Source organism: Chenopodium album, chromosome 22 (genome assembly GCF_948465745.1).
Source record: "Chenopodium album chromosome 22, dcCheAlbu1.1, whole genome shotgun sequence".
NCBI classification, from domain to species: domain Eukaryota; kingdom Viridiplantae; phylum Streptophyta; class Magnoliopsida; order Caryophyllales; family Amaranthaceae; genus Chenopodium; species Chenopodium album.
In genome coordinates, this window is record NC_137855.1 from 34970272 (window position 1) to 34996032 (window position 25761).

Here is a 25761-nt window from a genome sequence, read left to right on the forward strand (position 1 = left end):
ACATAAATCAGAGATTTTAGTATAAAAGTGTAGTAAATTATATTAGACCAAGTATGAATGTGTGAATGAAACCTATTACATTGAACATCCTATTTATAATGATTTATAAGTCTAATAAAGGTAAATATTGAAGAATCCTTGCTATTATGGTAATGTTGACAATATTGATTGGAGTCTTCTTATCTTAGGAAATGTTGACTTGGTAATTGATATTTCCTTGATTCGCTCGTTCAATCATGGGACTTGATTGTGCTTGTTGCCCAAGCATTCATTACGTGTCTTCAAATGGTCCAAGCCTTGCAGGGAAGTTGCCTTTCTCAGAAAGGCTCAGTAAGACGGTCGATTTACTCAGTAAGGTGCATTGAGTCCGTGTTGTCCGTACTGTCCGTACTCAGTAGGGACCACTGCGGGGATAATATATCGTCAAACAATTGATTCATTTCCTATTTTAGCTTTATCTAATTGATTCCATAGTCTTCATAAGATCTTTGATTAATTATTGACTTCTTAATTGGACAAATAAAATCCTTGATTATTATTCTTTGATATCTTTGACCATGTATGCTTCCTCGTTTCCTTATTGAGTGTAATTTATTCTTTCATTATTATCCTTTTCCTAATTTATAGCTTGCTTGGAATCCACTCCCAACAGGGAGTACTTCTTTGGTTATATGTCTTTATGCTACCACCACTATTTAACACCTATTGCTTAAGAAATAAAAATTAAAAATTACTATCTCATTTCTATTCTCAAAGTTCTTACAAAGTCACCTTAGAAATGGTTCTATACAGACATCTTTCAGGGTGTCAAATCCACCTTGATAACGCTAGCACGAGCAAAAACACCATTGGAAATTCTGACTACATCAACGACATCGATGCTCGCAAGATGCAAGATAAACAATCACGTCATTATCGTAGATTCGGTTATTCTGAACATAAAGTCTTGATCTATAGTATAATCATTATCCTCTGCTTTGTTCTTGCTGCTTCTACTTACTCCTTCCTTTCCCGAGCAGGTTATCTTATTTATTTTTTTTCCGCTCTTAAACATATTGCATATTAATTTTATTGAGAATAATTACTTCTAATAATACAACATTATGTCCATTCAAATATAATGAAGCAACTTTTTGGTTATTTCTGAATAATGCAACCGTTCTGCGTGCCAAGTGGTTCTAAGTTTTATCGTACTAAAACAAAATAAGGTGGAAAGGTTGTATTATTTAAGAACTAGCTCTATATGCATGCTATGCCTGCAATAATTTTAAAAGATTTTTGCGACCGAATTTTTGAAAATGATAATATTAAAATAATAGAGTACATGATTAATTGATTGATTTATTAATGTTTCTATTTTCTATTAATTGATTAATGTTTCCTTTTTCTATTGATGGATTGATTGATTAATGTTTCCTTTATTGATATTTCATTTTTTTCTATATATTAATTGATTAATGTTTCCTTTTTATATTAATTTATTAATGCATTTTTTCCTTTGTTAATTGATTTATTAATCAAGACAAAATTGGCCTCAACACTCTAAATTATCGCTTAGGTGCGCCCAACACCCTAAACTCTATGTAGTTGCTAAAACACCACAAACTAATGTATTGGGTGCAGTGTGCACCTTTTCTAATTTTCCGGCCATTAATTCAACAAAAAACGATGATGTTTTAAAAAAAAATAAAAATTTTGATTAAAAGTTATATGAATTTTTTGGTTAATTAGAATTTTTTGGGGAAAAAAACTCACCGTTTTTTGGTGAAGTAATGGCACGCATTGCACCCTACACGTTAGTTTGTTGTGTTTTAGCAACTAAGCAAAGTTCATGGTGCTGAGCGCTCCTAAGTAATAGTTCAGAGTGTTGAGGCCAATTTTGCCATTAATGAATATTTTGTTTTTCTACTAGATAATTGTCTGATCAAATAATGCTCAGTTTTAAATAATTGTACCTCTATATATTATCCTTATACTCATAAAACATCTTTAATTTTAAAACATCTTCATTTTACAACTATATAAACTTAATAAAGTATGTTTGAATTATTATTCTCAAAGCACAATTATTATCTTGTTATAGTTTATGATTTTTTGTTATTTTTTTATTCAATCATTTATTAAGGTAAAATTGGAGGGATATCTATAAATCTATAAATCTATAAATCTGTATTAAAAGGTGTTCTACACTCCATGCTTGCGCCACGTGGCATTTTGAAGTTCTATTAGAAGACCACATGTACATATGTTGCATCATTAATTTCCACTATATATAATTATGCCATGTGGGATGGAGACACATGTAAATATCTCATGTCATCAATTTGTACAATATATTGCCATGTCATCAATTTGTAAAATATATTTAAAAATAGTTATTTATAAGGTTTGAACTTAGGACTTTGATGTTCATATGTATATACACTTACCGACTCAACGAACTTCGTTTGTTGTTTACCAAAATGCGGGGTTAAAAAGTCAAAATAGGTTGGAGAATATGTGTACCAAAATGGAATAAAGTACAATATACAAAACATTTAAATTCGGCCTAATAAGGAAATTGCACAAAACATTAAAAATCAGAGGGAGTATAATGTATCTCAAATTAAGCTCGTAGCAAGGTTTAAGTTTCAAATTCACGTATTAGCTAGCTTTGTTGGTAGAGCTCAAATAATTTTCTATTGCAATAATAAAATAAATTGTCTTTCCTATTCTGCTTCCCTCCATATTATATATAAAACCACATGAAATCCATCAATAGGCAAATTATACATAAATAATACTCCGTACATGAATATAGTTTAACCCGTGGCAACACCCGGGCCAATAAACTAGTTTAGGAGGAAAAAATGAGATAGTGGAGATTGGTTTGGTTATAGAATATAGATTACTAAATGAACTTAATAAATAAATTAATTTATCAAGGAGTTTGGTCTACAGTTAATTTGACATTCATTGTATTTAATCTCCCCAATTTATCGATTAAGCCATACATATGTAGAAAGCCTCTTAATAAAATACTTATAATTGAAAAGGAATGAAAAATATTTTTAAATTCTTTAAAATAGCATGTTTGATTATTGACCTTGAAGAAAAAGAGTAGCATTTTTTATTTTCTCAATAATTTGATTGATAGGAGTAACTCATTATTGATTTTTAACAGATATAGATACAAAGGATACCCAAGGTAAATCCTTCAAGGATGATTTTCTTGCAAATGTATCAAGGATAGATATAACTCCACAACTCAAGCTTTCCTGTAAGCTCTAAAGTTATCAAATTCTTATGCATTCTCAACCTTCATAGCATGTTTTATTTATATGTACGAGTTAATTAATTAAGTGTTTAATATATTGTTGCAGCTTCGAATTGTGACCTGAAATTGCTGAACTCTACAGCGCAACTTGTAGAGCCACCCCTTGAAAATAGATCATTTGCAAGATTTTCGCTGTCGTATACAGAAAGAGAAGAAAAGCCTGCTGGAGTAGATCATTGGCAACCAAGGTTCCCAGGGCATCAAAACTTGAGAGAAAGGGATGAATCATTCTTTGTACGCGATCAAAAGATTAATTGTGGTTTTGTTAAGGGTCCTAAACACCATTCATCAAGCACTGGATTCGACTTAGCTAGGGATGATCACTTATATATTAGTAAATGTAACATTGCTGTTGTTTCTTGCATCTTTGGGAATTCAGATCGCCTCAAATCTCCTCCTCCTAATGTAGTAAGTAATCAATTCTTCCGAATCGTATTCATTTGTATATGGAAATGTACATGATATACCACCTGTTAAATGGTACAATCTATCTCATTTTTCACATTGTATCTCCATTTTTGGTGGACCATCAAGGAAAATTGAGAGTGTGTGTACAACCGGTTGTACTATAAAATTTGTCCTACTTTTAAAAACTAAAGTTGCAAACTCAATTTTGTCTTTTTTATTATCAAGAACTATTATATTTAGAGAGTACTTCCCTTTTTTGCAACTTTTCAAGTGTAATCTAATTTATTGTTCGTTTATTAATTTTCTTCTTGTTTCAGATCACTCAATTGTCTAGAAAAAATGTCTGTTTTGTGATGTTTATGGATGAAATGACATTACAAAATATGAGTTTAGAAGGTCAAATACCAAACAAAATGGGATTCATTGGTATTTGGAAGATTGTTGTCGTCAAAAATCTTCCCTCTAAAGACATGAGAAGAGTCGGAAAAATACCAAAACTTTTGCCCCATCGACTTTTTACTTCTGCAAGGTAAGACTTTGAATACTCAAGTTGTGATTTGGTTTTTTATTTTTCAATTTATTTATCACATAGTATTGTGAATTTTGGTGCTTTTATCTACCGTCATCTAAATGTAATTTGTTAAAAGTATTATTAACGAATGAAATTAGTTTTTAGCTAATTCAATGCGAGAATGTACATTATACCAGTACCAGTATACCACTGATTGTACATTACATCTATATTATTTTTTCATTTTACATATTTATATTGGACAAATTTCATGATATTATGAATGTGGTTGTTCCATACAACCGGTTATACATAGAAAAATGCCATTCAATGTACAAGTGATTTTTTTATTTTGTTACTATTCATGTTTAGTGAAAACACCATTAGTTTCATTCAATAAGCAAACATTATTAACAAATAAAATCAAATAAATTTCACCTACTTTTTATTTTTGCTTGTTTTTATAAAGTATATCTAAATTAAATCAAAGAATTGGAACTAAAGATAATAAAAGGGTAAAAAAAAGAAAATGTAATAGAGTTTGCAAGAGGATGACGCAACGTATTGCTGGTGTATGAAACAACAGTGTCTAAATTAGTGTTTTAGATGTATCAACAATATAACTTTATGCAAAATTTTTTAAAATTTCAATTTAGTTACTACCAATAAATAAAGGTTGTAGATGTTGCTCATTTTAGTGTTGGTGCAAAAAATAATGATCTCCGGCCGAATATCTTTCACTTTTAGCTCTTTACTCGTAGCCCTAAGGGCTATATTTATCATTTTCTGATTTTTTGACATGTCATGCCGCAGGTATTCAATTTGGGTGGATGCCAAGCTACGTCTTGAAAGTGATCCTCTACTCTTGTTAGAGCGCTTCTTATGGCGAAAGGGTTACGAATTTGCAATATCAGACCACTATGCTCGTCATTGTGTGTGGGAAGAGGTTGCGCGAAATAAGGTTCTTAAAAAAGTCAGTGACGCTGAACTTGATCGGCAATTGCATTTCTATGAAGCTGATGGACTAACAAGATTCAATGCTTCTGATCCTAGAAACTTGCTTCCTAGTAGTATGTGTTCATTATGCAACTTCTTATTTATATTTTAAACTTTATAAATCTTTGTTTGGGTTGTCCAAGATTATTCATTACACTAATGTTTTTGTGACTACTTTTTTTAATAGATATACCCGAAGCATCTGTTATAATTAGGGCACACACGCCAATGTCTAATTTGTTCTCTTGCATTTGGTTCAATGAGGTCGACCGTTTTACCTCTAGAGATCAGTTAAGCTTTATCTACCTATATAAGAAGTTGGTACAGAAAAATCCCGGCACAAAGTTTTACCTGGACATGTTTAAGGTAAGAAATAAGTGTGAAAATTTTTGTATATAAAAAAAGTTACACCATTTGCTCATTTTTGTACTCTCTTCGTTTCATAAAATTTCTTACCATTCCCATAATCGAATGTTCTATTAAGTTCATTTTGATTCTTCTTTTTGTGACACTAAATATTATATATTTATTATTAGGCGAACCAGTGAATGGTCCTTTACCTTGTTTGTTGGGCTTTGCAGGATTGTGAGAGGAAGCAGATTGTGAAATTATATCTCCACAGATATCAAGAAAAAAGCAACACCACACATAATGCCACAAAAGGTCAATAGCAAAATCATGGACATTTTATCAAAAATGGAACAATGATTATGAATAATGATTATGGGTCAAGGGTTCATTAGTCACTTGAACCTTCATGGGAACCTTTTTGTTCTAATAAAAATTTAAATTTTGAAAAGAGGGTTTTGATTTCTTTGCATCAAGTAGTGATCTCCGAAAATTTGTAACATTGAGTCATTGAGTTCGTACATTAGAAAACAACTTTATCTTTGACTTTTATATTTTGGTTAAACAACCAAAATTTATCTTTGATTTGTTTCATAAAAAAAAAATATAAAAATTATCATTATATTTGTGATTTTTCTTTAGTTGCCTTTGTAGTTTTTAGTTGTTTAGTCATTAATCACCAAAATAACATTTATCCAAAATGTAAAGGTTGAATAAAACCAAATCAATATCCAATAGGGTCATTTTACATTAGGATAAATTACATCTTACCACCAAAAAATTTCAATTTTTCTCATAATACCACCTTAATGTTATTTTTAAACAAATTACCACCAACAATGTTTGTTTTTCTCACATCTTACCACCAAAAATTAATTTTCGGTTATATCCTCCATTATTTGGGGCCCAATTTAACAAAATGCTTGTTAATTATTTGTTGTCTCTCTCGTAATCACCCATCACTCTTCTTCTCTTCCACTTTCAACCTTCTTTCAACCCTTTTCATTGATTTTCACATAAGTTTTCCATGTTCAATTACTTCTCTTTCTCTCTCCTCTACACCATCAAAGGCAAACAAAGGATGTTGATCTTGTGTTAATCAAAGATTTGAGTGTTTAATTTGAGTTTGGGCCTCATATAACGAAAAATATAACGAAAAGGTGATTTTTGGTGGCAAGTTGTAATTTTTCCTTTAATATAACAAACATTTTTTGTGGTAATTTGTAATAAAAAAAAAACATTAAGGTAGTATTATGAGAATAAATGAAAATTTTTGGTGGTAAGATGTAATTTTTCCTTTACATTATTACAACTACCAATAGCCAATGATTGATTTTTACCAAATATGTTTATAGTGTAAGGCTGCTAGTGATTTTTGAGAATAGCTTAAGAAAAAGGTTCTTTAAACATTGATTATGAGCATAACTAATAAGGTTCTTAGAACCTTAACTAATAAAAAATCTGTTTTAGATTTTGTGATTGAAATTTCTAGGAGAAAGTTTATTTTAGATTATTGAAATTGGATTTTAAGAATCTATGAAGCTCTTTCCCCGTAAAATGCTCTTCATTCTCTCTAGAAAGTCCAACCCCCAAAATGGTCGAGCAAAGGGGTATTTCTAGACAATATTAAGTTGGCAAAATGGACATGCCTTCCACCAAAGATCTTGTGTTCCGCACATGGACTTGTTTTCCCTATTTTTCGTGCCAATAGGATGCTTACACGACCCAATTGACTTTAACTGGTCTTAGGGGTGTTTCTTGAGCTTGTTTATGAAAGTTTTGCACCGTTTTGCGACTTTTACATATAGTGAGCTATTGGTTTTCAGGTCATAACTTTTTTTTATGTACATAGCTCTGATTTACGCAAGTTAAATGACGTAGTAATCCTTAATTAGTTTGTGGCCTTCGTACTCATATAACTTTCTTTGGCGCTTGTGAGAATGTCAGTATTTCAATATTAGCACTTCGGAACATTTTGAGGCCCAAACACATTATTTTAATAATATAGATTAAAAGATTGCATTATTATTGTGATTGGTTGAAGTGGTAAGTAATTTAATGTCCTTTAAGGAAGATCTTGAGTTATTTAAGGCAAAATCTCTCATTAGGAGACACACCAAGGATGTTTTGATGGTCCTAGGGCCCTATTCTATAAAATTACAGGCTCTTATATGCTTAAATTTTTTAAAATTTGAGTTATAAAAATATTTTTGTAATTTTTAATAAAAACTATTTATAGTAATAAATCTTAACGAGCCAGTTCACGATCTTTCGAGCCGAGCCTAGTTTAGTTCAGCTCTGTTCGTTTAGCTTTCGAGCCGAGCCCGAACTCGATCCGAACCGAGCTTTAACCGAGCCGAGCCCGAACTGTTTGCGAACAGGCCAGGCCAATTCTCGCCCCTAAACCCAAGTTGGGTACCTAGACACCAGAAACCTCAGTTTGGAGAAGGCTTAAGGAGGGGACCAGCCACTCTTCCTTGAATGCCCTCTACTATTTCAGTCTTGACTAGGTTGGGTAAACCCAAAGTAGTCCAATTGCCAAGTAGGATTGAGAAAGTGCCAAGCTCAGACCAACGTGTCTAGGAGGTAGAAATCAAACAAGGGAATAATGATTTAAACGGAAACAAGGAGTAGAAAGATGATCTGGCTCTGGCTAAAGTCAAGAGAAGAGTCAAAAAGAAGGCTAGGTTGATCAGAGAAGCAGCCACCAGCCAGCTACAAGCAAACGCAGTTCACGTGGATGAGGAGGCTTTGCAAAAGGGAATGCTTAAAGTCGTCGCTGTTGAGGAGCCTCATTTAAAGGATGACAGTAACTGGAGAGAGAATTCAATAGAGGGAGCTCACAAAGATAAGTCTTCCATGGGCCCTATTCGGACAGAGAGGTCAAAAGGAGATGTTCTTGATGCCCAGCCTCATTTGAGTATCACCCAGACAGAGAAGTTGCATGAAGAAATTCCTACAGCCCAGCCTCATTTGGATGAGAATCAGAGAGAGAAGTTGAGAGAAGATGTCCCAGAGACCCAGGCTCATTCGGGTGGAAAACAGGAAGATGGACTTTGTGAGGGAAGTCTATTGTCGGAACCTCATTTGGTTGCTGAAGTGCTTCAAAGAGAGAAAATTCAGGGATCATCTAAGGACTTGTCGCTTGTCAATATTCAGAGTCATCCCTTAGTTATAGAACTGATGGAGGACCCTACTGAAGAAGAACTGGAGAACTATAGGATAGAAAGATTTACAGAAGATTCTCTGAGGACTGAGCAGGTATCTTATGTGGAGTTAGTAGACTATGGTTCAGAAGGATTGGATTTGGAGGTGTCCAAGTCGAATCTTGATTTTCTGGCAAATTGTTCAGAAGGAGATTGTGAGTCTGGCGCTTGTTGTGCATTCACTTTCCCCCCAGTGTTCAAAGCCTGTGGGACCGTACAGCAGGATACTTCATGGGCCGATGAAGTTGACCAAGCCGAAGCTGCAGGTATGACCTCTACTATTTCAGCTGAGCTGAGTAAATTTGATAAAGGATCTGGTCTAGCACCATCCGTGAAGACTGTTACTAAGGAGCAAGAACAGTTGGTTGTGGAACACCTAAACAAAGATTTTAGTGTGGACAACTCACATAGTAAGACCCTTTATGTGACGGTTAACATAGATGGCACTAGACTGGGTAAAGTGTTAATTGATACTGACGCTACTATAATTCTTATGCCATGGTCAGTTTTTAAGAAATTGGGCAAGGGTAGGAAGGATTATCTAGCGTTAGGATTAGCATAACTGCATTCAATGGCAAGTCTGAGAATACTAAAGGATTGCCATGTATGCACATCCAAGTAGGTACTTGTAATGAATATGAGGTAGTCTATGCTGATGTAGATGCTTATTTGATTGACACTAACCGAGAATTTCCCAGGATACTTATGAAGACCTTGCCTAATGACGAGGGGATTGCTCTCAAACTTAAAAGTCAACCGACGCCTAGAGTGAAAGTTGTTTCAAGTGCAATCCGATATATTGAACAGGCCGCTGAAGATGGTGAATCACAAAACACATCTGATGCTTCTCATGAAGTGAAGAGTCCAATATCAAAGAATTACTCCAGCATGGTTGATGTCCAGCGGGCTAAAAGGATAATAATATCAAAGAATTATTATCCTTTTCCTAATTTATAGCTTGCTTGGAATCCACTCCCAACAATAGCCCCCAGTTTTTCTCTCTAGATATTTATCTAGAGAGGAAAATTGTAAAGTTGTCAATTGCTGCCGTATTCAACACGTAGCTTGTAAAATTGATGGTAGTGGCAAATGTAAATGAATCTTCTATAACTCGTATGGTACCTTGTAAAATTTTATAGCCCCCAATGTTTTCGTTGTGTGTTTTACGAACATCGTGTCTCACGCTATGCTGCTCTTTAGTTTTGTATACTATGTTGTGTAGAGATTTTGCGAATGTACCGTTTGTAAATAGTATATGTGTATCCCTTGTATTTCGTATATGTATTGTATCATTGTATGTATCTCACATGTATGTATTTCAGTTGTATTACAGTGTGTATTTCAATTGTATTACAGTATGTATTTCAGTTGTATTATAGTATGTATGTCGGTTGTAACTTTCGGTACTGACCGGTCAGATTTGCTGAGATGTCCGTACTCAGTTTTGCTGTTTGAAACCTGCTTAACATGTTGGAACTCAAAAAGGCATATGACATGTGAATATTTATATTAGTGTCTTCACCTATTTTTACAACCACTTTGAAAAAGAAAACGATAAAAGGTCGCAAATCAACATAGCGTAATAATTTTAATGTTCAATAGGTGAATAATTTCAACAGTAAGTATAAACAAAGATAAATTGATTCACTTCTATGCCGAACTGAGTTCGGATGTAGAAACTAAGTTCGAAAGTCAGAAAAGACAAATCGATTTGGTTCAGCATGGTTCCTAACTGAGTACGGATAAGAGAATTGTGTTTAAATTGCAAAAAGACATCGATTTTATTCAGTTCCGAACTGAGTATGGATGGAAGGACTAAGTTTGAAATTCAAAAAGGACAAAGAAATAAATTTACTTCTGTTCCGTACTGAGTATGGACAGAAGAACTGTGTTCAGAATTCAAAAAAGGACAAAGAAATAAATTTACTTCTATTCCGTACTGAGTATGGACGGAAGAAATGAGTTCAGAATTCAAAAAGGACGAAGAAATAAATTTACTTCTGTTCCGTACTGAGTATGGACGGAAGAAATGAGTTCAGAATTCAAAAAGGACAAAGAAATAAAAAGACATCAATTTTATTCGGTTCTGAAATGAGTATGGACGGAAGAAATGAGTTCGAAATTCAAAAAGGACAAAGAAATAAATTTTCCGTACTGGGTATGGACGGAAGAAATGAGTTCGAAATTCAAAAAGGACAAAGAAATTTATTTGCTTCCGAGCCGAGTTCGGAAGTTAGAAATGCAACCAAAATAAAGAGGAACATCTAAAGCCCCCAATGATGGGATAAGAATCTAGAATACATAAAAATAACCAAGCTAAACATGCATTGAAAGAAAGTAAGGAAAAAGTAGGTAAATGTTACTTGAAACGAATAATGCTTGCAATTCTCCGAATGGCATCACACCAACTCAGTTTGTAACAATCCGTTCATATTTGTCCTCCTCAAATCGCACTTGGGCCATAGCTTTAGCTTCCACATCTTCGAAAGTTGCACAAGGGTACTTGGTTAGTTCCTTGTAGAGCCCATCTTCTTCAAAAAGGCCTTGGCGGAATGCTTCAATTGCAGTGGGGATGTCACACTTGTAGATCTTTAATTTCTCCTTGTTAAAGCGATTCAAATAATTCCGGAGTGATTCATCACTTCGTTGTCTAATGTGGTATAGGTCGCTTGATTGTTTCTCGAGAGGGCGACTAGTTGCAAATTCCACTTTGAACATGTTGATCATTTCTGCAAAAGATCTAATAGAATAATTAGGTAAATTAATAAACCAAGTAAGGGCCGGACCTGATAAAGTGGCTCCAAAGCTTTTGCACATGATCGCCTCTCGAATATTTTGTGGTACAAAGCTAGTCATCATCTTTTGTTTGTAGAGCGCAACATGTTCAATAGGATTCCCGGTACCATCGTATGTTGGCATGTTTGGAATGACAAACCGCTTTGGAATTTCTACTAGATCAATGGATTTGACAAAAGGTGAGTCGGCATAGCTATTGTCGGGTTCTTCCTTGATTGGCCGAGGAACACCGGGGATCTTGTTGATCTTTTCTTCTACTCGCTTGACATGAAAATCCATTATCTTTTTCAAAACCGACTCTTCCCTACTCAGAACGGACTGGGATTCCCCAACTTTTTGATGAAACAAAGCACGAGGCGGGGTACGATCTCGAGATCTGAAAATTTCTTCGTCTTCACGTCTCGAATTAATATTTGTTGATGCCATTGAGTGAACATGATTCCTCAAGGATTCGTTCTCAAAGGTTAGTTGGGCTAGTTTGGTTTGAGTTTGGATTTTTCCTTCCAACAATGTTTCTATTTGGACTTTTTGTGAGTCTAGGGTTTTCCTTAAAGAATTCATTTCCTCATGGAGGTCGGCCATGGTGATCCATCCTTGGTTTCCGGACATGGCTTGGATTTAGGTTTTGTGTTTAAAAGTTTTAGCAAATTTTTTACTACAAGCCCCACGGTGGACGCCAAATTGTTTGGGACAAATCTTAGAAAAGGGGTTTCTAGGAATTTATTAAAGGTTTTATGGGGTTTTAGTAATCAAATCTGCCAAAAGAAATAAACACAACCTCCAAATGAATTAGTTAAGAGCAATAAAACAATAGAACTATAATAATAATTATAAATCAAAGAACAAGGATCAAGATAAGAGAGGCATTTCTCAGTAAGGACGAACTGGTGTCAGTAAGGACGAACTGATGTCAGTAAGGACAACATAAATCAGAGATTTTAGTATAAAAGTGTAGTAAATTATATTAGACCAAGTATGAATGTGTGAATGAATCCTATTACATTGAACATCCTATTTATAATGATTTATAAGTCTAATAAAGGTAAATATTGAAGAATCCTTGCTATTATGGTAATGTTGACAATATTGATTGGAGTCTTCTTATCTTAGGAAATGTTGACTTGGTAATTGATATTTCCTTGATTCGCTCGTTCAATCATGGGACTTGATTGTGCTTGTTGCCCAAGCATTCATTACGTGTCTTCAAATGGTCCAAGCCTTGCAGGGAAGTTGCCTTTCTCATAAAGGCTCAGTAAGACGGTCGATTTACTCAGTAAGGTGCATTGAGTCCGTGTTGTCCGTACTGTCCGTACTCAGTAGGGACCACTGCGGGGATAATATATCGTCAAACAATTGATTCATTTCCTATTTTAGCTTTATCTAATTGATTCCATAGTCTTCATAAGATCTTTGATTAATTATTGACTTCTTAATTGGACAAATAAAATCCTTGATTATTATTCTTTGATATCTTTGACCATGTATGCTTCCTCGTTTCCTTATTGAGTGTAATTTATTCTTTCATTATTATCCTTTTCCTAATTTATAGCTTGCTTGGAATCCACTCCCAACAGGGAGTACTTCTTTGGTTATATGTCTTTATGCTACCACCACTATTTAACACCTATTGCTTAAGAAATAAAAATTAAAAATTACTATCTCATTTCTATTCTCAAAATTCATACAAAGTCACCTTAGAAATGGTTCTATACAGACATCTTTCAGGGTGTCAAATCCACCTTGATAACGCTAGCACGAGCAAAAACACCATTGGAAATTCTGACTACATCAACGACATCGATGCTCGCAAGATGCAAGATAAACAATCACGTCATTATCGTAGATTCGGTTATTCTGAACATAAAGTCTTGATCTATAGTATAATCATTATCCTCTGCTTTGTTCTTGCTGCTTCTACTTACTCCTTCCTTTCCCGAGCAGGTTATCTTATTTATTTTTTTTCCGCTCTTAAACATATTGCATATTAATTTTATTGAGAATAATTACTTCTAATAATACAACATTATGTCCATTCAAATATAATGAAGCAACTTTTTGGTTATTTCTGAATAATGCAACCGTTCTGCGTGCCAAGTGGTTCTAAGTTTTATCGTACTAAAACAAAATAAGGTGGAAAGGTTGTATTATTTAAGAACTAGCTCTATATGCATGCTATGCCTGCAATAATTTTAAAAGATTTTTGCGACCGAATTTTTGAAAATGATAATATTAAAATAATAGAGTACATGATTAATTGATTGATTTATTAATGTTTCTATTTTCTATTAATTGATTAATGTTTCCTTTTTCTATTGATGGATTGATTGATTAATGTTTCCTTTATTGATATTTCATTTTTTTCTATATATTAATTGATTAATGTTTCCTTTTTATATTAATTTATTAATGCATTTTTTCCTTTGTTAATTGATTTATTAATCAAGACAAAATTGGCCTCAACACTCTAAATTATCGCTTAGGTGCGCCCAACACCCTAAACTCTATGTAGTTGCTAAAACACCACAAACTAATGTATTGGGTGCAGTGTGCACCTTTTCTAATTTTCCGGCCATTAATTCAACAAAAAACGATGATGTTTTAAAAAAAAATAAAAATTTTGATTAAAAGTTATATGAATTTTTTGGTTAATTAGAATTTTTTGGGGAAAAAAACTCACCGTTTTTTGGTGAAGTAATGGCACGCATTGCACCCTACACGTTAGTTTGTTGTGTTTTAGCAACTAAGCAAAGTTCATGGTGCTGAGCGCTCCTAAGTAATAGTTCAGAGTGTTGAGGCCAATTTTGCCATTAATGAATATTTTGTTTTTCTACTAGATAATTGTCTGATCAAATAATGCTCAGTTTTAAATAATTGTACCTCTATATATTATCCTTATACTCATAAAACATCTTTAATTTTAAAACATCTTCATTTTACAACTATATAAACTTAATAAAGTATGTTTGAATTATTATTCTCAAAGCACAATTATTATCTTGTTATAGTTTATGATTTTTTGTTATTTTTTTATTCAATCATTTATTAAGGTAAAATTGGAGGGATATCTATAAATCTATAAATCTATAAATCTGTATTAAAAGGTGTTCTACACTCCATGCTTGCGCCACGTGGCATTTTGAAGTTCTATTAGAAGACCACATGTACATATGTTGCATCATTAATTTCCACTATATATAATTATGCCATGTGGGATGGAGACACATGTAAATATCTCATGTCATCAATTTGTACAATATATTGCCATGTCATCAATTTGTAAAATATATTTAAAAATAGTTATTTATAAGGTTTGAACTTAGGACTTTGATGTTCATATGTATATACACTTACCGACTCAACGAACTTCGTTTGTTGTTTACCAAAATGCGGGGTTAAAAAGTCAAAATAGGTTGGAGAATATGTGTACCAAAATGGAATAAAGTACAATATACAAAACATTTAAATTCGGCCTAATAAGGAAATTGCACAAAACATTAAAAATCAGAGGGAGTATAATGTATCTCAAATTAAGCTCGTAGCAAGGTTTAAGTTTCAAATTCACGTATTAGCTAGCTTTGTTGGTAGAGCTCAAATAATTTTCTATTGCAATAATAAAATAAATTGTCTTTCCTATTCTGCTTCCCTCCATATTATATATAAAACCACATGAAATCCATCAATAGGCAAATTATACATAAATAATACTCCGTACATGAATATAGTTTAACCCGTGGCAACACCCGGGCCAATAAACTAGTTTAGGAGGAAAAAATGAGATAGTGGAGATTGGTTTGGTTATAGAATATAGATTACTAAATGAACTTAATAAATAAATTAATTTATCAAGGAGTTTGGTCTACAGTTAATTTGACATTCATTGTATTTAATCTCCCCAATTTATCGATTAAGCCATACATATGTAGAAAGCCTCTTAATAAAATACTTATAATTGAAAAGGAATGAAAAATATTTTTAAATTCTTTAAAATAGCATGTTTGATTATTGACCTTGAAGAAAAAGAGTAGCATTTTTTATTTTCTCAATAATTTGATTGATAGGAGTAACTCATTATTGATTTTTAACAGATATAGATACAAAGGATACCCAAGGTAAATCCTTCAAGGATGATTTTCTTGCAAATGTATCAAGGATAGATATAACTCCACAACTCAAGCTTTCCTGTAAGCTCTAAAGTTATCAAATTCTTATGCATTCTCAACCTTCATAGCATGTTTTATTTATATGTACGAGTTAATTAATTAAGTGTTTAATATATTGTTGCAGCTTCGAATTGTGACCTGAAATTGCTGAACTCTACAGCGCAACTTGTAGAGCCACCCCTTGAAAATAGATCATTTGCAAGATTTTCGCTGTCGTATACAGAAAGAGAAGAAAAGCCTGCTGGAGTAGATCATTGGCAACCAAGGTTCCCAGGGCATCAAAACTTGAGAGAAAGGGATGAATCATTCTTTGTACGCGATCAAAAGATTAATTGTGGTTTTGTTAAGGGTCCTAAACACCATTCATCAAGCACTGGATTCGACTTAGTTAGGGATGATCACTTATATATTAGTAAATGTAACATTGCTGTTGTTTCTTGCATCTTTGGGAATTCAGATCGCCTCAAATCTCCTCCTCCTAATGTAGTAAGTAATCAATTCTTCCGAATCGTATTCATTTGTATATGGAAATGTACATGATATACCACCTGTTAAATGGTACAATCTATCTCATTTTTCACATTGTATCTCCATTTTTGGTGGACCATCAAGGAAAATTGAGAGTGTGTGTACAACCGGTTGTACTATAAAATTTGTCCTACTTTTAAAAACTAAAGTTGCAAACTCAATTTTGTCTTTTTTTATTATCAAGAACTATTATATTTAGAGAGTACTTCCCTTTTTTGCAACTTTTCAAGTGTAATCTAATTTATTGTTCGTTTATTAATTTTCTTCTTGTTTCAGATCACTCAATTGTCTAGAAAAAATGTCTGTTTTGTGATGTTTATGGATGAAATGACATTACAAAATATGAGTTTAGAAGGTCAAATACCAAACAAAATGGGATTCATTGGTATTTGGAAGATTGTTGTCGTCAAAAATCTTCCCTCTAAAGACATGAGAAGAGTCGGAAAAATACCAAAACTTTTGCCCCATCGACTTTTTACTTCTGCAAGGTAAGACTTTGAATACTCAAGTTGTGATTTGGTTTTTTATTTTTCAATTTATTTATCACATAGTATTGTGAATTTTGGTGCTTTTATCTACCGTCATCTAAATGTAATTTGTTAAAAGTATTATTAACGAATGAAATTAGTTTTTAGCTAATTCAATGCGAGAATGTACATTATACCAGTACCAGTATACCACTGATTGTACATTACATCTATATTATTTTTTCATTTTACATATTTATATTGGACAAATTTCATGATATTATGAATGTGGTTGTTCCATACAACCGGTTATACATAGAAAAATGCCATTCAATGTACAAGTGATTTTTTTATTTTGTTACTATTCATGTTTAGTGAAAACACCATTAGTTTCATTCAATAAGCAAACATTATTAACAAATAAAATCAAATAAATTTCACCTACTTTTTATTTTTGCTTGTTTTTATAAAGTATATCTAAATTAAATCAAAGAATTGGAACTAAAGATAATAAAAGGGTAAAAAAAAGAAAATGTAATAGAGTTTGCAAGAGGATGACGCAACGTATTGCTGGTGTATGAAACAACAGTGTCTAAATTAGTGTTTTAGATGTATCAACAATATAACTTTATGCAAAATTTTTTAAAATTTCAATTTAGTTACTACCAATAAATAAAGGTTGTAGATGTTGCTCATTTTAGTGTTGGTGCAAAAAATAATGATCTCCGGCCGAATATCTTTCACTTTTAGCTCTTTACTCGTAGCCCTAAGGGCTATATTTATCATTTTCTGATTTTTTGACATGTCATGCCGCAGGTATTCAATTTGGGTGGATGCCAAGCTACGTCTTGAAAGTGATCCTCTACTCTTGTTAGAGCGCTTCTTATGGCGAAAGGGTTACGAATTTGCAATATCAGACCACTATGCTCGTCATTGTGTGTGGGAAGAGGTTGCGCGAAATAAGGTTCTTAAAAAAGTCAGTGACGCTGAACTTGATCGGCAATTGCATTTCTATGAAGCTGATGGACTAACAAGATTCAATGCTTCTGATCCTAGAAACTTGCTTCCTAGTAGTATGTGTTCATTATGCAACTTCTTATTTATATTTTAAACTTTATAAATCTTTGTTTGGGTTGTCCAAGATTATTCATTACACTAATGTTTTTGTGACTACTTTTTTTAATAGATATACCCGAAGCATCTGTTATAATTAGGGCACACACGCCAATGTCTAATTTGTTCTCTTGCATTTGGTTCAATGAGGTCGACCGTTTTACCTCTAGAGATCAGTTAAGCTTTATCTACCTATATAAGAAGTTGGTACAGAAAAATCCCGGCACAAAGTTTTACCTGGACATGTTTAAGGTAAGAAATAAGTGTGAAAATTTTTGTATATAAAAAAAGTTACACCATTTGCTCATTTTTGTACTCTCTTCGTTTCATAAAATTTCTTACCATTCCCATAATCGAATGTTCTATTAAGTTCATTTTGATTCTTCTTTTTGTGACACTAAATATTATATATTTATTATTAGGCGAACCAGTGAATGGTCCTTTACCTTGTTTGTTGGGCTTTGCAGGATTGTGAGAGGAAGCAGATTGTGAAATTATATCTCCACAGATATCAAGAAAAAAGCAACACCACACATAATGCCACAAAAGGTCAATAGCAAAATCATGGACATTTTATCAAAAATGGAACAATGATTATGAATAATGATTATGGGTCAAGGGTTCATTAGTCACTTGAACCTTCATGGGAACCTTTTTGTTCTAATAAAAATTTAAATTTTGAAAAGAGGGTTTTGATTTCTTTGCATCAAGTAGTGATCTCCGAAAATTTGTAACATTGAGTCATTGAGTTCGTACATTAGAAAACAACTTTATCTTTGACTTTTATATTTTGGTTAAACAACCAAAATTTATCTTTGATTTGTTTCATAAAAAAAAAATATAAAAATTATCATTATATTTGTGATTTTTCTTTAGTTGCCTTTGTAGTTTTTAGTTGTTTAGTCATTAATCACCAAAATAACATTTATCCAAAATGTAAAGGTTGAATAAAACCAAATCAATATCCAATAGGGTCATTTTACATTAGGATAAATTACATCTTACCACCAAAAAATTTCAATTTTTCTCATAATACCACCTTAATGTTATTTTTAAACAAATTACCACCAACAATGTTTGTTTTTCTCACATCTTACCACCAAAAATTAATTTTCGGTTATATCCTCCATTATTTGGGGCCCAATTTAACAAAATGCTTGTTAATTATTTGTTGTCTCTCTCGTAATCACCCATCACTCTTCTTCTCTTCCACTTTCAACCTTCTTTCAACCCTTTTCATTGATTTTCACATAAGTTTTCCATGTTCAATTACTTCTCTTTCTCTCTCCTCTACATCATCAAAGGCAAACAAAGGATGTTGATCTTGTGTTAATCAAAGATTTGAGTGTTTAATTTGAGTTTGGGCCTCATATAACGAAAAATATAACGAAAAGGTGATTTTTGGTGGCAAGTTGTAATTTTTCCTTTAATATAACAAACATTTTTTGTGGTAATTTGTAATAAAAAAAAACATTAAGGTAGTATTATGAGAATAAATGAAAATTTTTGGTGGTAAGATGTAATTTTTCCTTTACATTATTACAACTACCAATAGCCAATGATTGATTTTTACCAAATATGTTTATAGTGTAAGGCTGCTAGTGATTTTTGAGAATAGCTTAAGAAAAAGGTTCTTTAAACATTGATTATGAGCATAACTAATAAGGTTCTTAGAACCTTAACTAATAAAAAATCTGTTTTAGATTTTGTGATTGAAATTTCTAGGAGAAAGTTTATTTTAGATTATTGAAATTGGATTTTAAGAATCTATGAAGCTCTTTCCCCGTAAAATGCTCTTCATTCTCTCTAGAAAGTCCAACCCCCAAAATGGTCGAGCAAAGGGGTATTTCTAGACAATATTAAGTTGGCAAAATGGACATGCCTTCCACCAAAGATCTTGTGTTCCGCACATGGACTTGTTTTCCCTATTTTTCGTGCCAATAGGATGCTTACACGACCCAATTGACTTTAACTGGTCTTAGGGGTGTTTCTTGAGCTTGTTTATGAAAGTTTTGCACCGTTTTGCGACTTTTACATATAGTGAGCTATTGGTTTTCAGGTCATAACTTTTTTTTATGTACATAGCTCTGATTTACGCAAGTTAAATGACGTAGTAATCCTTAATTAGTTTGTGGCCTTCGTACTCATATAACTTTCTTTGGCGCTTGTGAGAATGTCAGTATTTCAATATTAGCACTTCGGAACATTTTGAGGCCCAAACACATTATTTTAATAATATAGATTAAAAGATTGCATTATTATTGTGATTGGTTGAAGTGGTAAGTAATTTAATGTCCTTTAAGGAAGATCTTGAGTTATTTAAGGCAAAATCTCTCATTAGGAGACACACCAAGGATGTTTTGATGGTCCTAGGGCCCTATTCTATAAAATTACAGGCTCTTATATGCTTAAATTTTTTAAAATTTGAGTTATAAAAATATTTTTGTAATTTTTAATAAAAACTATTTATAATAATAAATCTTAACGAGCCAGTTCACGATCTTTCGAGCCGAGCCTAGTTTAGTTCAGCTCTGTTCGTTTAGCTTTCGAGCCGAGCCCGAACTCGATCCGAACCGAGCTTTAACCGAGCCGAGCCCGAACTGTTTGCGAACAGGCCAGGCCAATTCTCGCCCCTAAACCCAAGTTGGGTACCTAGACACCAGAAACCTCAGTTTGGAGAAGGCTTAAGGAGGGGAACAGCCACTCTTCCTTGAATGCCCTCTACTATTTCAGTCTTGACTAGGTTGGGTAAACCCAAAGTAGTCCAATTGCCAAGTAGGATTGAGAAAGTGCCAAGCTCAGACCAACGTGTCTTGGAGGTAGAAATCAAACAAGGGAATAATGATTTAAACGGAGACAAGGAGTAGAAAGATGATCTGGCTCTGGCTAAAGTCAAGAGAAGAGTCAAAAAGAAGGCTAGGTTGATCAGAGAAGCAGCCACCAGCCAGCTACAAGCAAACGCAGTTCACGTGGATGAGGAGGCTTTGCAAAAGGGAATGCTTAAAGTCGTCGCTGTTGAGGAGCCTCATTTAAAGGATGACAGTAACTGGAGAGAGAATTCAATAGAGGGAGCTCACAAAGATAAGTCTTCCATGGGCCCTATTCGGACAGAGAGGTCAAAAGGAGATGTTCTTGATGCCCAGCCTCATTTGAGTATCACCCAGACAGAGAAGTTGCATGAAGAAATTCCTACAGCCCAGCCTCATTTGGATGAGAATCAGAGAGAGAAGTTGAGAGAAGATGTCCCAGAGACCCAGGCTCATTCGGGTGGAAAACAGGAAGATGGACTTTGTGAGGGAAGTCTATTGTCGGAACCTCATTTGGTTGCTGAAGTGCTTCAAAGAGAGAAAATTCAGGGATCATCTAAGGACTTGTCGCTTGTCAATATTCAGAGTCATCCCTTAGTTATAGAACTGATGGAGGACCCTACTGAAGAAGAACTGGAGAACTATAGGATAGAAAGATTTACAGAAGATTCTCTGAGGACTGAGCAGGTATCTTATGTGGAGTTAGTAGACTATGGTTTAGAAGGATTGGATTTGGAGGTGTCCAAGTCGAATCTTGATTTTCTGGCAAATTGTTCAGAAGGAGATTGTGAGTCTGGCGCTTGTTGTGCATTCACTTTCCCCCCAGTGTTCAAAGCCTGTGGGACCGTACAGCAGGATACTTCATGGGCCGATGAAGTTGACCAAGCCGAAGCTGCAGGTATGACCTCTACTATTTCAGCTGAGCTGAGTAAATTTGATAAAGGATCTGGTCTAGCACCATCCGTGAAGACTGTTACTAAGGAGCAAGAACAGTTGGTTGTGGAACACCTAAACAAAGATTTTAGTGTGGACAACTCACATAGTAAGACCCTTTATGTGACGGTTAACATAGATGGCACTAGACTGGGTAAAGTGTTAATTGATACTGACGCTACTATAATTCTTATGCCATGGTCAGTTTTTAAGAAATTGGGCAAGGGTAGGAAGGATTATCTAGCGTTAGGATTAGCATAACTGCATTCAATGGCAAGTCTGAGAATACTAAAGGATTGCCATGTATGCACATCCAAGTAGGTACTTGTAATGAATATGAGGTAGTCTATGCTGATGTAGATGCTTATTTGATTGACACTAACCGAGAATTTCCCAGGATACTTATGAAGACCTTGCCTAATGACGAGGGGATTGCTCTCAAACTTAAAAGTCAACCGACGCCTAGAGTGAAAGTTGTTTCAAGTGCAATCCGATATATTGAACAGGCCGCTGAAGATGGTGAATCACAAAACACATCTGATGCTTCTCATGAAGTGAAGAGTCCAATATCAAAGAATTACTCCAGCATGGTTGATGTCCAGCGGGCTAAAAGGATAATAATATCAAAGAATTATTATCCTTTTCCTAATTTATAGCTTGCTTGGAATCCACTCCCAACAATAGCCCCCAGTTTTTCTCTCTAGATATTTATCTAGAGAGGAAAATTGTAAAGTTGTCAATTGCTGCCGTATTCAACACGTAGCTTGTAAAATTGATGGTAGTGGCAAATGTAAATGAATCTTCTATAACTCGTATGGTACCTTGTAAAATTTTATAGCCCCCAATGTTTTCGTTGTGTGTTTTACGAACATCGTGTCTCACGCTATGCTGCTCTTTAGTTTTGTATACTATGTTGTGTAGAGATTTTGCGAATGTACCGTTTGTAAATAGTATATGTGTATCCCTTGTATTTCGTATATGTATTGTATCATTGTATGTATCTCACATGTATGTATTTCAGTTGTATTACAGTGTGTATTTCAATTGTATTACAGTATGTATTTCAGTTGTATTATAGTATGTATGTCGGTTGTAACTTTCGGTACTGACCGGTCAGATTTGCTGAGATGTCCGTACTCAGTTTTGCTGTTTGAAACCTGCTTAACATGTTGGAACTCAAAAAGGCATATGACATGTGAATATTTATATTAGTGTCTTCACCTATTTTTACAACCACTTTGAAAAAGAAAACGATAAAAGGTCGCAAATCAACATAGCGTAATAATTTTAATGTTCAATAGGTGAATAATTTCAACAGTAAGTATAAACAAAGATAAATTGATTCACTTCTATGCCGAACTGAGTTCGGATGTAGAAACTAAGTTCGAAAGTCAGAAAAGACAAATCGATTTGGTTCAGCATGGTTCCTAACTGAGTACGGATAAGAGAATTGTGTTTAAATTGCAAAAAGACATCGATTTTATTCAGTTCCGAACTGAGTATGGATGGAAGGACTAAGTTTGAAATTCAAAAAGGACAAAGAAATAAATTTACTTCTGTTCCGTACTGAGTATGGACAGAAGAACTGTGTTCAGAATTCAAAAAAGGACAAAGAAATAAATTTACTTCTATTCCGTACTGAGTATGGACGGAAGAAATGAGTTCAGAATTCAAAAAGGACGAAGAAATAAATTTACTTCTGTTCCGTACTGAGTATGGACGGAAGAAATGAGTTCAGAATTCAAAAAGGACAAAGAAATAAAAAGACATCAATTTTATTCGGTTCTGAAATGAGTATGGACGGAAGAAATGAGTTCGAAATTCAAAAAGGACAAAGAAATAAATTTTCCGTACTGGGTATGGACGGAAGAAATGAGTTCGAAATTCAAAAAGGACAAAGAAATTTATTTGCTTCCGAGCCGAGTTCGGAAGTTAGAAATGCAACCAAAATAAAGAGGAACATCTAAAGCCCCCAATGATGGGATAAGAATCTAGAATACATAAAAATAACCAAGCTAAACATGCATTGAAAGAAAGTAAGGAAAAAGTAGGTAAATGTTACTTGAAACGAATAATGCTTGCAATTCTCCGAATGGCATCACACCAACTCAGTTTGTAACAATCCGTTCATATTTGTCCTCCTCAAATCGCACTTGGGCCATAGCTTTAGCTTCCACATCTTCGAAAGTTGCACAAGGGTACTTGGTTAGTTCCTTGTAGAGCCCATCTTCTTCAAAAAGGCCTTGGCGGAATGCTTCAATTGCAGTGGGGATGTCACACTTGTAGATCTTTAATTTCTCCTTGTTAAAGCGATTCAAATAATTCCGGAGTGATTCATCACTTCGTTGTCTAATGTGGTATAGGTCGCTTGATTGTTTCTCGAGAGGGCGACTAGTTGCAAATTCCACTTTGAACATGTTGATCATTTCTGCAAAAGATCTAATAGAATAATTAGGTAAATTAATAAACCAAGTAAGGGCCGGACCTGATAAAGTGGCTCCAAAGCTTTTGCACATGATCGCCTCTCGAATATTTTGTGGTACAAAGCTAGTCATCATCTTTTGTTTGTAGAGCGCAACATGTTCAATAGGATTCCCGGTACCATCGTATGTTGGCATGTTTGGAATGACAAACCGCTTTGGAATTTCTACTAGATCAATGGATTTGACAAAAGGTGAGTCGGCATAGCTATTGTCGGGTTCTTCCTTGATTGGCCGAGGAACACCGGGGATCTTGTTGATCTTTTCTTCTACTCGCTTGACATGAAAATCCATTATCTTTTTCAAAACCGACTCTTCCCTACTCAGAACGGACTGGGATTCCCCAACTTTTTGATGAAACAAAGCACGAGGCGGGGTACGATCTCGAGATCTGAAAATTTCTTCGTCTTCACGTCTCGAATTAATATTTGTTGATGCCATTGAGTGAACATGATTCCTCAAGGATTCGTTCTCAAAGGTTAGTTGGGCTAGTTTGGTTTGAGTTTGGATTTTTCCTTCCAACAATGTTTCTATTTGGACTTTTTGTGAGTCTAGGGTTTTCCTTAAAGAATTCATTTCCTCATGGAGGTCGGCCATGGTGATCCATCCTTGGTTTCCGGACATGGCTTGGATTTAGGTTTTGTGTTTAAAAGTTTTAGCAAATTTTTTACTACAAGCCCCACGGTGGACGCCAAATTGTTTGGGACAAATCTTAGAAAAGGGGTTTCTAGGAATTTATTAAAGGTTTTATGGGGTTTTAGTAATCAAATCTGCCAAAAGAAATAAACACAACCTCCAAATGAATTAGTTAAGAGCAATAAAACAATAGAACTATAATAATAATTATAAATCAAAGAACAAGGATCAAGATAAGAGAGGCATTTCTCAGTAAGGACGAACTGGTGTCAGTAAGGACGAACTGATGTCAGTAAGGACAACATAAATCAGAGATTTTAGTATAAAAGTGTAGTAAATTATATTAGACCAAGTATGAATGTGTGAATGAATCCTATTACATTGAACATCCTATTTATAATGATTTATAAGTCTAATAAAGGTAAATATTGAAGAATCCTTGCTATTATGGTAATGTTGACAATATTGATTGGAGTCTTCTTATCTTAGGAAATGTTGACTTGGTAATTGATATTTCCTTGATTCGCTCGTTCAATCATGGGACTTGATTGTGCTTGTTGCCCAAGCATTCATTACGTGTCTTCAAATGGTCCAAGCCTTGCAGGGAAGTTGCCTTTCTCAGAAAGGCTCAGTAAGACGGTCGATTTACTCAGTAAGGTGCATTGAGTCCGTGTTGTCCGTACTGTCCGTACTCAGTAGGGACCACTGCGGGGATAATATATCGTCAAACAATTGATTCATTTCCTATTTTAGCTTTATCTAATTGATTCCATAGTCTTCATAAGATCTTTGATTAATTATTGACTTCTTAATTGGACAAATAAAATCCTTGATTATTATTCTTTGATATCTTTGACCATGTATGCTTCCTCGTTTCCTTATTGAGTGTAATTTATTCTTTCATTATTATCCTTTTCCTAATTTATAGCTTGCTTGGAATCCACTCCCAACAGGGAGTACTTCTTTGGTTATATGTCTTTATGCTACCACCACTATTTAACACCTATTGCTTAAGAAATAAAAATTAAAAATTACTATCTCATTTCTATTCTCAAA

At 33.9% G+C, this 25761-nt stretch overlaps 2 protein-coding genes across 2 annotated transcripts; both read left to right on the forward strand.

Annotated features, from left to right (window-relative positions):
* The first annotated feature begins 778 nt into the window (after positions 1-778).
* On the forward strand, positions 779-5902 carry LOC145604261 (putative hexosyltransferase MUCI70). Its single transcript, XM_081660195.1, has 7 exons — positions 779-1019; positions 3164-3259; positions 3363-3724; positions 4042-4253; positions 5049-5305; positions 5419-5597; positions 5813-5902. Exons 1-7 carry the CDS (start codon positions 779-781, stop codon positions 5900-5902), a joined length of 1437 nt encoding a protein of 478 aa, XP_081516321.1.
* A 7379-nt stretch (positions 5903-13281) lies between these two features.
* Positions 13282-18406, forward strand: LOC145604262 (putative hexosyltransferase MUCI70). Its single transcript, XM_081660196.1, has 7 exons — positions 13282-13522; positions 15667-15762; positions 15866-16227; positions 16546-16757; positions 17553-17809; positions 17923-18101; positions 18317-18406. The coding sequence occupies exons 1-7, from the start codon at positions 13282-13284 to the stop codon at positions 18404-18406; spliced, it is 1437 nt and encodes a 478-aa protein (XP_081516322.1).
* The last annotated feature ends 7355 nt before the right edge of the window (positions 18407-25761 follow it).

Coding starts and splice junctions, on each gene's coding strand:
- LOC145604261 (XM_081660195.1), top strand. CDS start 779: ATGGTTCTATACAGACATCTTTCAGGGTGTCAAATCCACCTTGATAAC. Junction 3,725..4,041: donor AATCTCCTCCTCCTAATGTA/GTAAGTAATCAA, acceptor TTCTTGTTTCAG/ATCACTCAATTGTCTAGAAA. Junction 5,598..5,812: donor TTTACCTGGACATGTTTAAG/GTAAGAAATAAG, acceptor TGGGCTTTGCAG/GATTGTGAGAGGAAGCAGAT.
- LOC145604262 (XM_081660196.1), top strand. CDS start 13,282: ATGGTTCTATACAGACATCTTTCAGGGTGTCAAATCCACCTTGATAAC. Junction 13,523..15,666: donor CTCCTTCCTTTCCCGAGCAG/GTTATCTTATTT, acceptor GATTTTTAACAG/ATATAGATACAAAGGATACC. Junction 16,758..17,552: donor CGACTTTTTACTTCTGCAAG/GTAAGACTTTGA, acceptor GTCATGCCGCAG/GTATTCAATTTGGGTGGATG.